The following is a 16157-nucleotide window of genomic DNA, read 5'->3' on the forward strand; positions in this document are numbered from 1 at the left end:
GAGTTTGTGTATAAGTTGTACCGGCCTTTTTAGTAGATTGACCTGGAAAGCCTTCCAAGTCGACGTCAGCAATCCCCCCTCCGTGATGTGCCGGCCCTCTGCCTTGTCTCCCGTCTCAATTCTCACTCACCATAAATGACATAACAGACAAGGAACAGGCAATGATTTAGTCTCTTGTGAACCCATAGGTCCCTTTAACAGCATCATACATTATATTCCTAACTTAAACCCCTTATCTAAACATTAAAGAACCCCACTGGACCAAACAGTTCAAATGGCAAAGGAATTTTCTGTATCTCCCAAGAAAGGGTCATCGAAAGGAATTTTGGGAAGAGAGAGAGAGAGAGAGAGAGAGAGAGAGAGGGGGTTTCAATCACTACCCTTCTTAAACGAAGTTCATGGTTTTATACATTCTTTATTCTTATTATTATATGTTTCTATTCTTTTCCAAGGGTTATACGGGTACTGCAGTTACACAACTCCACTTTATTTGTCCTGGTTTATAGTTATTATCTTATGTGTATGCGTTTATCGTAACCAGGCTCATTTCAGTGGCTCATCGTTTTATTCTTTTACTGTATCTCCCGGAAGTCCCTCTTTTGCAGAGAAAACAAGCGTCCACTCCTACCGGCCGTGTCATCACGCCCAACGGCGTGAGTGACAGCGGAGATCCAGAGAGGGTGCGCTTCGATCTCTGATCCAGAGCAATTCCCACAATCAACAGCTTATGTTTTACATTATTTAATTAATTTAGTCTTCTGGAAACAGAAGCTCATGGTTTTAAACAATACATCATTAGTCTTCTAACCATTTTATGGCCCACATCTGGACTCCATCAGCAGCCAAATGTCACACACACATTTACGCACCCACATTTTCCCTTCTGCTCCCCTCAAAGTAAACACACTCCCACCTTTTTTTCACTCCAACACTCCAACGCACATACATCCAGACTCCAACGCACACCCATTTTTCTCAACTGCACCCTTCCATCCCAAAGTAAACACGCACCCACATTTTCTTCACTTGAACTTTTAGATATATTCCTATGCATGCTTTCTGCCGCTATTTCCTTACTTTTTCTCGTAAAATTTCTGCTACCCATGAGATGTAAAATTTTCGACGAGAAGCTACTTCTTGAACATCGTTCGTCAACAGCGTCAGAGTGGTAACTGTCAATCGAATTGTGATTCTACACTCTCCAGTTATTAACTGACCATCAGATGTTGTTTCAGGTTTTAATGGCCCGTACTACAATGCTCCTACACCTGAGGGCTCTATCCTATCCGATTTGCGGCTTGTCATATGATCATTTCCTTTATTTCCTTTATTTCCTTTATTTCCTTATCTCTCTTAACACTCTTTACATTTATTTATTCAAATTACCTGGATCCAGGTTTCCCAATTTTGTCTTTCTAAGTTAATTCCGGACTATGTCAGAGCCATCGTTACGCAGTGGCTAATATGCATGCGTCTTACCGTTAAGAAGTTTAGGGCCCCTCTTCATTAATCCTGCACGATACTTTTTAACCACCTTATCGTTACCATAAAGCTATTCTAAACTATTCCTTGTATTTCTCATACTTCTTTTCTTCCCTTTATATCTTTTCTCTATTCATTCCCCCTTTTTTCATTAAATTTAGCACGGAGCCTCACTTTAAACATCAAATCAACAGTACATGTCTATAACCAGAAGGTTCTTAATTTACGGTGTGTCCAAACAACTCCACATAACAGCCCCAATTAATGACCAGCATTCAATGAGTGATCTCACCGTTCTGTGAAGTTGTGCTGATGGTCACCTCCGATCCTGTTCGTGACGCCAAATTATGTCGTATCTTTTCTGCGACAGTGCTGTTGAATTGATGATGAAGGATGCTCCGAGGACACTGTTCTTGCTGGTAAATAGAGTTTATTACAAACAAGCCACACATGTCATACGGACGTCGCGAGCAGTCCGGAGGCCTCCAGTCGAATATGAAAGTCCTCCCTTTGGGGCTCTCGTACCTCCTTATATTGGGTTCAATTCAGGCAACTTGCTGAGCTAAGCGTATGCTTAGGTATGTGACCTTTGACCTACAAGTTTATCTTTCAGCCCCTGGATCCACCGCATGACCCCAGGTCTCCCCGTCCGCTTCCTGCACATATGTTTACAACTGGGGGCCTCTCTGTCCGGTGCAAGACCTGAAAATATACCACATATTCACCCGCTGAAGGTGCAAATCAGTATTCAAAGTTTTAAAACGTCGTAGAGGGGATCCTGAACCAGAAAATCAACCTTTGAAGAGGTGAGCACCAGACAAAATGTCCTCACTTTCCAAAAGCCAGATAGTTTGTCACAAGGAACGCACACACACACACACACACGCGCACACACACACACACACACACAAACTGGGGCTACTGCATGGTGTCCTCTGGTAGAAGTCCACTCTCTCTGAACACAGTATTGACATTTGGTATGAGGTGGGCACTGTAGCTCAGCAGTCGTCCGTCATAAATCAGCTGGTCTGGAGTCAGCATGGTTTTCGCATTGCTGCACAGACAGAAAGCAGAGACAGTTATATACAAACTGAGCTAAACACGAGCACCACAGAATCCGACTTATTAGTTGCTCTATATAACAAACTGATGGGGTGCAGCTCTCTGAATATTTTGGGTGTGCGACTATGTGATGTAGAATACTGGTAATACTGGTATGGTTGTGTTAATCCTATCGGCACTAGGTTTTGAACTGACCGTCTCAGACTGTGAGAGTGAATCCAGTGAAATACATTTAAATGCAGTAGTAAGGAGAGAGCCACACCTTGGAAACACTTGCTACAATGACATGGAAACTGTGACTCCAGATGGGTGGGTCTGTTTGATACATATGTTTGTTTTATTGACTCAGTAAAGGTCAGTCTACCGTGTGTGGTACATCCGTGCTATATCCATGTCAACCCAGGAGCAGCCGTTCTGTGAGCTCAGCAGTCCGTGGACGGTCGCAGAGAACGCAGCTCGGGGGTTGACAATGATTTTGTAGTTGGTGTAAGAAGGACTTCCAGTGCTGGGTTCGTGGTACAGGTGAGCCAGGATGTTCACCCCAGACACATTCTGCCAGCCGGGGCAACAGCTCTGTGGGGGCAGGGTTTGGGAGGTGGGTGGTGGCAGCGTGACAGTGTTGAGGAACACATTATACTTAAACTTGTAACACTTGTCAGCGCCATAATTCCTTTCCAGCAGAGGCAACAGCTCTGACCAACTGGTAATAGAATAATGAAAAAAATACACCATTTAGCAGTATATAAACAACAAATACTTTATAACACACAGCAGCCCACTATAATGAAGTTGGAAGCACATATAGATATATATAAGCACATATATGTTTTAAGTGTTGCATTTGTAAACATGTATAACTCCTCCTGTGAAGCATCAATAACTGCTGTATTAACATAAATAATTCTGATCACATAAAAGATATACTGTGTTTCAAGAAGTAGTAAAATCAATTTTAAGCACACCTATGAATGAAATATATATGTGTATAACTGGGTAATAAATACTTTGTAAAAAACTCAAAATTAGTTGTTAGTTAAGGTTGATTTATCAAAAGACATTTGCCTTATTTCATATTTTCTTAAACAAAGTGCTACCTGTTGATTGACTGGGGCAGTATGAGCTCATCAATATCATGCAGGGCCACATATCTGGATTGGTACATGTATCTGTAAATACAGTCATTGAGAGCAGGAATCTGGCCAAAGTAGTGGAGGTCACCTGGACCGAGAGAGGGCCGCCAATGTCGAGATACTTTCAGAAATCTGGACATAGACCAAGGAATCACCTCTACTAAACCTGAGAAGGAGACATTAGAAAACGTGTTAGCAACTGAGACGTTTTAGTTTAGCATTTTTGTTACATTCTGGGAAATTACTAGGGGTGGCGCAGAATCGTCGACTATTCAACGATTCAATTTAGGGAGCCTGATTCGACTGCCAATCTCACAGAGGAAGCATTGCAGTGGCATGAAAAGGATCATTCCATTCTCGCTATATGGGGGTGCTGAAGGTCTGATTTCACAAAGAATTGCTGAGTTTCTCCCAATAAATCATGATGTATATCATATTTTGGTATAAATATCAGCCTATTAATAATACTGTTAATAAAAAACTGAAAATAATTCTTGTGCTTTCAATCAATCTCCTCAGTGTGCATGAATAAATCACCATGGCTAACAAAGTTGAACTATCCAAATTTGCGGGACCATCAGAGCAGCATCTTGGCGATAGCCTCAGAAAGGCTTAATAACAACAGGGCTAATGTTTCAAAAATCAAAGAATACATTTATTTATCAGAGCACTCACATAAGAACGGAGAAGTATTAGAGTGCTAGATAGATTTATGAACGATTCTCTAAAATCAGCTGGGGGCATAGACTATGGCGTCAGTCACTGTGATGTCACCCATTGGTTTGTGGACTGCCGTTTTGAAGCCTCCAGTTGGGCATTTTGGCCGTTGCCATCTTGGTTTTTGGCAGTCGTCATCTTGGTTCTTTGCAATCAGAACTGACACGAGAGGGTGGAGCTAAGTACAACCGAACACTGAATAAGACATTTTTAGGCGACCAAAAAGGTTATAATTAACTTTCATGAACTGAAAACACACTGTGAAAGAGCGACCTGACAATCACCAGGTAGCCCCACCCTAAAGCTTACCCTGCTTTATCGCCTATTTGTCTCTAAATGGGACCATAATTTACTAAATCAACATGAAGAAGACTAGCGATTGAGACCATAAACTCATGTTTACAATGTTTACTGAGGTAATAAATCAAGTGAGAAGTAGGCTCATTTTCTCATACAGCACTGTCCGTTATTCTGAAACAACAGCTGAGCAATAATAAAGTATCTCAGCCAATAATTGAGTTGTTTTTACTTTTTTTCTACAGATACATAAAGCTTAAGCAGAGGGTGATGAAGGAGTAAAAAACAAACAAACATGATTCTACGATCAGTCGACGATAGGCAAGACTTGACCAATCAGATTCAACTATTTAAATTCTTAGTTGGGGACACCCCCTTAGAGTTACTTGACTTTTGTATCCTTAAAGTTGTAATGTGTAGATTTGGAGCAAATATGATTAAAAAAAGTTATTTTTATAAAATGTTCACTATATCCTGACAGTAGTTCATGAGACAGGTAATCTGAAAAAAATCATGTGCCTCTGTGTCCTGTGTACAGTTCATTCTCCGTATTTCCAGCAGCAACAGGTAGCTGTTTTTGTAGACACATAAATCCAGTTTAAGGGTAGGAGATTTCTGGATATTGGATAATGTGCTGAGCTTACATGGTCATGTTGATATTGGGATGTCTTTACACTGTAAAAAAAGTTATCGCTATTGTAAAAAAAAGTCTTATCAGGGAAGAGTTCCAGCAATTGAGGAATCACACTGCGGTCATGGACCTGGAAAGCAGAGCATTGAACATTGGAACAGCTTTTTATCCTCCTCCTGGGGAGCTGAAGGAAGGACGTCAATGCAGGGAAAAGGGCATGTGCACACAATGACGCTGAAAGGGAAGGTGCGGAAAATAGATGGACGGATAAAACATCCCTGCTGCTGCTCGTGCTGTGAGGAGAGACAACACAATCACACACATAGCAAAAATACTCCACCTTTGTATGTGTAGTAGTCCAGTATGCGCTGTGTTTCAGGGCTGCTGCTGGTCTTATAGATGACAACTCTGTTCACCCCCAATAACTGCAGCATTTCCAAACTCTGGACCAGCTACAATACAGCACAGGTTTTTGATTGACACACTTCAGGCACTAAAATACAAAACAGTCAAAAAAGTAGTAGTAAGCAGCATTAATGAAATATAATCGGGACTATGGTGGAAAGGTGCGAGGCATGGAAATAATAGCCAAGTTTCTTTTAGCCTGTCCGATTTTGTTCTTCTGCATTTCTCATGTCTGCCTGTCCTGGTCAGGATACTTTACTTTTATTTCCAATTTGGGTCTTGATAAAGTAAGAAAAGTTTGAAAATAACTGTAAAATCTGTGTTATGTAATGTTACCTGCAGCACGTTGGTGAAATCATACATGACGGAGTAGCAGACGGTGAAGTTGTAAGGAAAGGAGTCTTTCTGCGCCTTCTGGTTCTTCACCTCCAAAAACGTTTTGTCAGGTGTATCTAAGTGTCCACAGAAAAGAACTATAGTTTGAAAAAGGCCTGAATAAAGTCCTCACCGGGGAAGATACCAAATATTTGTTCATGTCTGTAGAACACACTGACAGCTGTTGTTGCCTGTTGGGCTGCAGTTTGCCATGTTATGATTTGAGCATATGTTTTTATGCTAAATGCAGTAACTGTGAGGGTTTCTGGACAATATTTGTTTTGTGTTGTTAATTGATTTCCAATAATAAACATATACATACATTTGCATAAAGCAGGCATATTTGTCCACTCCCATATTGATAAGAGTATTATATTCTTGACAAATCTCCCTTTAAGGTACATTTTGAACAGATAAATGTGTGATTCATTTGTGATTAATCACGATCAACTATGGACAATCATGTGATTAATCGGATTCAATATTTTAATCGATTGATAACCCTAATGCTGACATTTGTTAATTAGCAATAAACAATCAAACATCGCAATAAATCGAAGAACGCTCGTGGTGATGTGAGCAAAACAATCATCTTTTTCTAGATCTGGGCACAAAAAGGATCAATTGCAGGTATCGTTTAAATGGAGAAGTTTCGATTCTACTTGGTACTGGGTTGTTTCGGTCGATACCTTAAAGGTAGCGAGTACCAATACCCAGTCATAAACCAAAGTATTGTAAAAATAAAGTTTTGAACTGATGATGGCGCTAAATGAAGGATCAAAATTATTACAAATCTTCCTGAGGGGGACATAGATATCTTTACCAAATTGTATGGCAATCCATCCAACAGTTGAGATATTTCCTGCAAAACCACAATGTGAACCTCATGGTGGCGGTAGAAGAAAAGAGATCACCAAAGGCTTTATGATACATTGTCTGGGCACCAAGAAAATTTGGTGCCAATCCATCTGGTAGATGTTGAGATGTTTCAAAATATAACTGAAAACTTGGACCTGCTGGTGGTGGCGCCCTAGAAGAAAAGTCAGAGGATCACCAAAGTCAACAGGATTCCTTTTCTGGGCACCATAGATATCTGGCAGAACCCTTCAGTACCTTCAGAGTCGGCTGCAGCAGAGGTCACAGCGATATGAGATGGGGTCTCACAGCCTGAGGGGAGAGGACACATGATGTCTGCTGTCCCATACGCAAAGCCAAAGTGATCCGTGTGGATGCTGCTGAAACCTTCAAAGAAGCGCAGTTGCTCCTGACATCGGAGGAGGCAGCGATAGGCAACTGTCTCGCTCCTCAGCACCACTGCAATAAGACGAACCTGACACCAGAAGACAAGAATAAGGATGTACAACGTCATGGGGAGCATGTCAACTTAGAACCTATATGTTTGTCCTCGCATTTTGAATTTTTCTTTCGCCTATTTCACGGCTTTATTTTACTCTATTACACTTTCAACTTTTTAATCTTGTGTCTCATTTTTACTTTTTGTGTGCAGTGTTTTAGTCTTTATATTTCTGTTATCTTATTAGTCTTAATTTCCATGTTGCATGCACTGAGCACCACACAGAGTAAAACTTAAGTTGGTGCTCTGCTCTCTTCACTGACCTCCTGTTTCCCAGTGCGGTGCTCCTGATAAGCTGCCACCAGCAGCGTCTTTGTCCCCTTGACCGCCACGAAAGGCAACTTTTGTCTCCGAGGAACTGCATGAGTGAAAAATGCAAGACAAATGACACAATAATGAGCTAGGAGAGTGCTCCGGAGATGGACCTTTAGTTAGTTGCTGACCGCTCTGCTAGTCCTAGTAGTCTCCTAGTGGGGGGGAGTGAGGCGGAGGGACCGCAGGGTGCGCTAGCTATACAATTCTTGTCTCATTTGTGGTCTGACAAACAGTAAATTAATTATAATGAAATGCCCCATATCTCTATTTTTCAAGCTACTGTAGCTGTTATCGGGACCCTAAATGAATACGTTTTCATCATGCAAAGGTTTTGTGAGCTCTTGCAAAAGAGCACTTTTTTTTTTTTTTTCCCGTATGTCACATATTGTAGGCTGCACGGTGGTGCAGTGGTTAGCACTGGCGCCTCACAGCTAGAGGGTTGCAGGTTCGAATCCAGCTTGGGACCCTTCTGTGTGGAGTTTGCATGTTCTCCCCGTGTTAGCGTGGGTTTTCTCCGGGTACTCCGGTTTCCTCCCACAGTCCAAAGACATGCAGGTTAGGTTAATTGTGGACTCTAAATTGCCCGTAGGTGTGAGTGTGAGCGTGAATGGTTGTCTGTCTCTATGTGTCAGCCCTGCGATGGACTGGCGACCTGTCCAGGGTGTACCCTGCCTTCGCCCAATGTCGGCTGGGATCGGCTCCAGCTCCCCCGCGACCCCTAACGGGATAAGCGGTTGCAGATGGATGGATGGTCACATATTGTAGGGGAAAAAAATAGTTGTCAGTGATTTTTTCGCACATTGTAAATATTTTACAATTTGGCAGATATATAAATTAAAAAGTGACAAGTATACTGACCTACAGTAGCTTAACCTCTCATCTTGCTTCAGTGATGTACAAGTGTACTCCAGAACCCCATGACATCACTGTTGGGTGTGGTTAGAGGTGCAACAAAACACACTTCTAACCAGTGTTGTGCATGAACTCGCTGAAAGAGAGCATTCATTGAATGTGCTCATGTTTTTGGTGAATGGTAAACGGAATGTATCCGTTTGCAACTACTGAGAATGAACATGAGCGTTGTTAACTCACGGGACAGTTAACAACGCTCACGCACTGTGTGGCCAGCATACCGACATGGCAGTACAATCAAAGGAGTGGAGACAGACAACAGCCACTTTCTATTCCATCCCCACCTCCAAAGTCTCAAAAGTCAACTTGACAAGCGAGCGAGTAGTTGCGAGCGCGTAGGAGGGTCGAGCTCGTGCTTGTTCCAGCCCCATGCTCACAGGAAGAAATTTGTGCACGCTGAACAGAAACGCTCCCTCGCGAGGATGCTTCTCCGCTCGCGGATACTGTTCTGTGCGCTCTTATCTCATGCACACGCCTGTTTTTTGGTGCGCAGGTTTTGTTCTTTATCATCATATGCACATTAATTACAACAAATCAGTGCCAATATAAAGGAGTGTAAACAATTCAGTGACCTTAAGACTCATAAGGTGTATGACATCAAAGCGTTCATTAACTGTAAGTAAGTAAGTATTACGTTTATTTGTATAGCACCTTTAACAAATACAAAAGTGCTTTACAATAATAAAAAAGTCAAAAGTCATCAGTCAATATTAAAAGTAGCGATGACAAGCACAGGGTTGTAAAGATAAAAACACAATAAAACAAGCAAATGAGGACAAAGACACATAAACAGGTAACAAATACAGTCAAGAAAAGGCCAATAAAAGCAATGAATAAAGTGGAGTTGATTATTCAGATGAATTAACAACAGCATGTCTAAATAAAAACGTCTTCAGCTGCTTCATAAAAATGTCACAGGACTCTAGGGATCGCAGCGATAGGGGGATGGCATTCCATAAGTTGGGTGTGACAGCTTGAAAGGCACGGTTATCCCGGGTGTTATAGTGGGTTTGGGGGACTGCCAGAAGTTTTTGGTCAGAAGACCTAAGAGCATGATTAGGTGTATAAGGCAGGAGGAGGTCAGTGATATACTTGGGTGTTTGACCATGCAAGACTCTAAAGGTTAGCACCAGTATTTTAAAATGGATACGAAATTTGATTGGAAGCCAGTGCAGAGAGTATAAAATAGGGGTGATATGGGATCTTCTGTTGTGTCTAGTTAAAAGCCGAACAGCTGCATTTTGGACGGTTTGAAGGCGGTTCAAAGAAGTTTGATTTACACAGGTAAAAAGGGCATTACAATAATCTAAACGAGAAGAAATAAAAGCATGAATAATCACCTCCATCTCAGCCTTGGTCACCACAGATCTTAATTTAGTTATGTTCCTCAGTTGGAAGAAGCAAAACCGAATAAGCTGGCTGACATGATTGTCAAGCGAAAGGGATTGGTCAAATATGACACCTAAATTTCGGAGCTTATGTTGAATACAAGCACTTAAAGACCCCATATACTGTTAATAACCGGAATTTGGTTTTCAGGAGCATTATAAGGGCTTCGTTTTATTTTGGTATTTAGCTGAAGGTAGTTGTCAGCCATCCAGATCTTGATGGCATCCAAACATTCAATTAAAATGGAGAGTTGGTTTCTCTCCTCAGGTTTAAAAGAGCAGTACAGTTGAATGTCATCAGCATAGAAATGATAAGAGATGCCACTATATGTGCTAATAATCTGTCCAAAGAGGCAGCATATATAATGAAAACAACATAGGACCCAGAACAGAACCCTGTGGGACACCGCATGGGAGAGGGTCTGTGTCTGACATGAGTTGACCCACTGAGACCGAAAAGCTCCTATCAGCAAGATAGGATGAGAACCAGTCCAAGGCAGACCCAGAAATACCCACCAGCTGGTTTAGCCTATTTAATAAAATACCATGATCGACGGTATCAAAGGCAGAGCTGAGGTCAAGTAACACCAAAAATGAGCATTTCCCATCATCTGCAGGCATCATAATATCGTTAGTGACTTTAATAAGAGTTGTTTCAGTTGAGTGCAGTTTACGAAAACCCGATTGAAAGGGGTCATGCAGGCTACTGTAACACTACTTTTGTTGTGTACCGTTTATCCTGTACCTGTGGTTGTTTTTACATAGGCCGGACAAAGAGACGATTGAAAGATAGAGTCTCTGAGCATAAGTATGCAATCCAAAAAGCTAATTTGAATTACCCTATAGCTAAGCACTTTTATGAAGTGCATAATAGCAATCCAGACAGCCTTATGGTTGGAGGCCTAGAAACCATCAAAAAGAACATTCGGGGTGGTGATCGGCTAATATTATTACTGCAGAGAGAAACTTTTTACCTACACCAAATGAAGGCCACAACATATCCAGGACTAAACGAAGAAATTGATTTTAGTCCGTTTTTGTAGTGGCTCTTATGCATGTGGTCTGGTACTGTTGCCATAAATGGTTATATATTATTACTTATTTACTTTTTTCTGTCTTGTTATCTGTATATATATGTTTTCTTACTTTATTTTCATTATTTTCTCTGCTTTCTTGACATCTTGTAGAGCCATTTAGTGATCACATTTTGCACTTGTCACCTGAGAGTTTATTGGCCTCTTGCTCAGGTGTTTGCAATCATCAAATGTCTGTGTACTCACAAAAGGGAAAGGTGTGTGCTGAGGGTTACACCCTGTTAAAGGCTGTTTGTGCCACTACTTGGGTTTTTACCCAATCTTACATGTACCAGCATTGTTTTAGCATTTCATCATGAAATAGCCAATTGAATAAAGGCTTTTTATTTTTTGCCAGAGTGGTGCCTTGGACTCCCCCCTTTTTTAAAGCAGTGGTTGGTCCTTGAATCTCAGGCTCCCTTCAATTATGCTCATTAACTATGTAGGCCTATATAAAAAAAGGAAAATTACACAATAAATGTTATTTCCCACATCAAAAATGTAAACAGTGAAAGACAATGAATAACATTTCAGTGAATCAAGAAAGGTCATGAGGGAGAAGTTCAGGAACAGGAAATAGGAGGTTAGATAATAAACAGAAGCTGAGGAGAACAGAATGAGGAAAGTTTTCTTTAGGACAGATGTCAGACAAAGACGTTTTACATTTCCTAAAAACATTGAGCAACATTCAGTAACGGCTAGTTTACCTATTTGTCCTGCAACTGTTAACTGCACCGGGATCTGAGGCTCAGTGGTTGCTCTGTAGTACTGGAAGATCTTGTCGGGCCTGCAGATCCACAGCAAATGATTTTGGTGAGGTCATATAACCACGTCAAAGACACATCACTTTTTTTTTTGACAATAAATTTTAAAGGGACTGTTTGTAACTTTTTAAGCGTATAAATGTAGCGGGTCGGCACACATGCGCATTCGCATATGCGCGCTCGCGTGTGTCCGGAGCCTCGTCTCCGCTGCCTGCTCTCCTTCACTCAGACGGCGCGCGCGTCCTCGCTGTCTCGCTCCACCTCTAGACGTGAACGTGCGCTCACTACACACTGCAGAAGAGTTAGTTTAGCTCTGAGAATATCTAGTGAATGTACAGTGGACATTTGTGCAGAAATAAATGCTGCAGCGACTCCAGACCAACAGAGGTTTTCCGTGTTTTGTGAAGTGACTGGGCTCCTCAACGAGTTACGTTATCGTCTCGTTACCGACCGGGTGCCGGTGTCTTCGGCTGCGGTCGGGAGGCGATAACGTAACTCGTTGAGGAGCCCCGCTGCTGTAGTCTGCGCTGGGCAGGAAAAGCCAACACTAGGATCTGCATTGATTCATGGAGAGACCTTCGTCTGGTCAGCTAACATTACTGCCACAACTGTCTTGTGAAGTGACGGGGCCCAGCGAGAAACGTTATCGTCTCCAACCAAAACTCCGGTGTCTCCCTGCGGGCGCAGTCGGAGGCGATAACGTTTCTCTTCCTGCTTCAGAGCCCCGGCACCGACGCTGAGGCAGGAAAAGCCAACACTAGGATCAGCATTGATTCATGGAGAGACCTTCGTCTGGTCAGCTAACATTACTGCCAAGCAGCTGAAATATAGAGTGATATTGTGGTTTTAGCTGACGCATGTCGCCTCACTGTTTTGAGCGATGCTCGTTCATGCCTATGTAGAGCGAGCAAGCGCGAGCTCGATGCTGACTTTCGTTGATTTCAAGGCCACAGGTATCGCTGTTAAGCAGCATTTCTGAATCTTACAAATAGTCCCTTTAAACTGAAGTTCAAAGACTTCAAAGAATTCAAGAGGTAAGAGAGGAGGTATTGTTCTGGTACTCTAGTTTTTCTCTATTTTTAGAAACAAAAGCTGTCCTCCCAAGAAAAAAGACGAGGCAAATGCCTAAAAACAACATACAGTATGTTTACACTCAAGTGACGAAGACCTCTAGTGGCCGTAGAAATTATGATTCCTGTCCACTGAGGGCAAGTAATGTGACATAATTAGTTCCCACCAAAATGTAGTGCAAATATTGAGAATTACAAAAAATTAATTTTGCAAAAGACACAACAAATGTTTTATACATGAATTGTAGCTCAATGTAGAGCCAACAGTATGAGCTTTGAGCTAACCTCATTTTATGTTTCAAGTCAGATGGGGAAGTAAGCTGAGGAAACAAACACGTAGCCAATGACACCAATGAGCCTACTACCACTCAGTCAAAAATGTAAGCTTGAAAAAGACAGTAAACACAGTGTACTCATGCAGAATTAGTGACAGTTAACATTACTTGTTGGAGAGTCAATCAAACAACCACAAAGAGATGCGATACAGCTACAAAGACAAACAGAAAGACCACAAAGACACACGTACGCACGCACGCAGGCACACACGTTTACTTAGGTAATTTCCTGGAAACTTCTCTAACCATAACCACTACTTGACTAACCCGAACCTAATCCTAACCTTAACCACTGACGTAAAAATCTACTTTTTCCAACATTTTTGACACAGCTTTTGTCTCCAAATGCACAATCTGTCCCCAGTTCACTGGTCTTTAGTCTAAAAAGTGTCCCGTAAGTTTGCCTAAGTCAGACTAACACTTTTTGGCCCTCCACTTCTGAAATGAATCTGGCACCTCTGACTATCAGGGAAACAATAGGATGCACTCCCAGGAATGCATCAATAGTGAGTTTGGGATTTTAAGGTGTGAGAAACACAGGACACCTCCCTAGCAATGCCAACTGGACAGCAAATAAAAGAAATGTGTTGCTTCTTGGCAATAATATTCCAAAGATAAGGCACATTATTAAATATCAGAAAGTGAGATCCCAGTATTTACAAGAAAACCTTGTAAAAAAATTCTAATCCTTTTTCCCAGGAAAAATCCCAAGTGGTGAAACAAATACCAGAAGTAAGTAGAAAAAAGACACCTGATAACTGGATCAAACTTTCAGCTGCTACATTTTTTTTCCATTTAGCCTACTTATAATGCCAAAAATAAAATCCATAAAGGTTGTTAATCAAGTAACTTAAGACATTCAGGTCTCCATCCCTAAATCAGAGTGCAGAGCAGCATTCAACAGGTGGAGCATCAAAAAGATCCCTCTAACAAAACACTGAAATGGGTGCATATGACAGATTTTCCTCCCCTGCCATTGCATCAACCTCAGGGCAGCACTGTAAAGCTGGACATTGTGTCCAGACCATTCCACTGTTTTAAAACTGGTCTGACGAAGATTACATATTCTAATGAATATTAATTAATAACATCAGACAATTACAATAAACACCAGTCCTGTGTTTAAAATCAAATGTCATTCGTAGTGAGAAATCATTTGAAAAGAGTGATATATTCCTGCAAAGTATATTTAAAATCATGGGAAAAACAATCTACTCTAACACACATACAAACAAATACACAAAGAGAAGCTTGATAAAGTGAAACATGAGATATGGGTCCTGTTGCTGAAACCTGCTGCACTTTTAAGTGACACTGACGTTTACTTCTCCACCTGTGCTGTCAACAGTTTTTATAGGGACAAAAAGTAATTCCAATATGGACTCATATCAGAGTCACATATAATGCCACAGTTGGAGTTGGTGGAGTGAAACATTGTCATATTGAAGCAGATCAGGCTAATGATTTCACCCACCTGTATATCCACAGCAGCAGGGTGAGAGAGAGGACGGTGATGACAGGACTCATGTATACCAACCATCTCATCTTCTTTAGTTGAGGCGGGAGATGATTGTGGCCCATCACAAACATATTGCCTCAGTTCTGCTGGTTTCGGCTCAGATAGGTTATATTCTCCCTGATCCAAGCAGAAGTGAGAGATTCTTATCTTTTCTCTCAGAAGTTCAGTTTCAGCTCCAGCTGCTCAGATACCCCTCAGTGGTGGAACCGTTACATGCCAGGTATCAAGACTCCCTGAATAGAGAAAAGAATCAGGCAACAAACAAAACCATGTTAAAAGAGATGCCACTCCTGATTAAACCACTTCCCCTAGATTATATAACTCGCCCCTTCAGGTCTGAACCCTCCCTTTTCCCTCCAAACAATCCCAGGAAGAAGAGTGATGTGAGTTTAATATGGATTTTGCACCTTTTATAATTGATTTGGTTGAAATTAAATATATTGTTTGAACGTTAACAGATCGTTTTGTGTTATGTTAGATACCTGAGTTTAATATGTCAAGGAGAAAAGCCAAATTCCAGATTGTGGACGGATGAATGAACCAATCGTGTTATCTCTATTACCACATACGTTATTCTATACTGTAGCCTATTGCAAACATAAGTCAAACCACCCATTTTGAATGTTACCGAATATTAAGCATTAAATTCATACTGTAAGAAGAAATTCAGCCTACCTTTTTCATGTGGGTGTTCATGTTGGAATCTGATGTCTGTAATCTTCTATTTCGGCTGGTAAAGGATGAATAATTTCCTAAAAAGTTGAGTTGAGACGTCAGACAAAGCCAGAGCGCTCTTTTGCTGGAGAGCACTTCACCTCAGTTCACTTCACTTCATCTCCAATCTGTTTATAGTTAAGCATTAACACATGAGTGATTCAAGTCTTTCTGCCGCACATACGTAGCTGCGCCCACTGATGCACTCAGCAGGCACTGGAGAAGAGGAGGAGGAAGTATGAGGAGGAGCTTTAATTTTGAAATAGAAACAGGAAGTGTTGAGAAAATAAATATTTACTTTTTTCATGTCTGTGACATATTCTACAGATATAGACTTTGAAACTGTAGTATCCTAATGTTTCTGGTATGATGTCAATATACGGTCAAAAGAACATTCTCACTGTCTATTGTTTCAGTGATCCTCGTGCGGCAAGCGGAACAAATATGCGAAACCTTGAATCTCTGGAAAAGACGCAGTTGACACGCAGCCGCGCCGCACCCAGCGTCGGCGTTAGGGGCGGGACATGGGGGTCCAGGCCCGTCCAAAAAGGTCACTGTGCCCCCTTAGCTAAATTCTCTCCTGACAAAAAACTAAACTGAAATAACAGCTAAGC

The 16157-nt window shown here is 41.5% G+C and overlaps 1 protein-coding gene across 1 annotated transcript; it reads right to left on the reverse strand.

Annotated features, from left to right (window-relative positions):
- Positions 1-1067: 1067 nt before the first annotated feature.
- On the reverse strand, positions 1068-15831 carry LOC141770616 (uncharacterized). Its single transcript, XM_074640330.1, has 10 exons — positions 15505-15831; positions 14785-15062; positions 11849-11928; positions 7717-7811; positions 7213-7429; positions 6061-6176; positions 5660-5771; positions 3639-3840; positions 2909-3244; positions 1068-2536 (listed from the first exon to the last, which is right to left on the reverse strand). Exons 2-10 carry the CDS (start codon positions 14898-14900, stop codon positions 2401-2403), a joined length of 1410 nt encoding a protein of 469 aa, XP_074496431.1. The 5' UTR covers positions 14901-15062; positions 15505-15831; the 3' UTR covers positions 1068-2400.
- Between the last annotated feature and the right edge of the window lie 326 nt (positions 15832-16157).

The sequence above is a fragment of the Sebastes fasciatus genome, chromosome 7, assembly GCF_043250625.1.
Source record: "Sebastes fasciatus isolate fSebFas1 chromosome 7, fSebFas1.pri, whole genome shotgun sequence".
Taxonomy (NCBI): Eukaryota; Metazoa; Chordata; class Actinopteri; order Perciformes; family Sebastidae; genus Sebastes; species Sebastes fasciatus.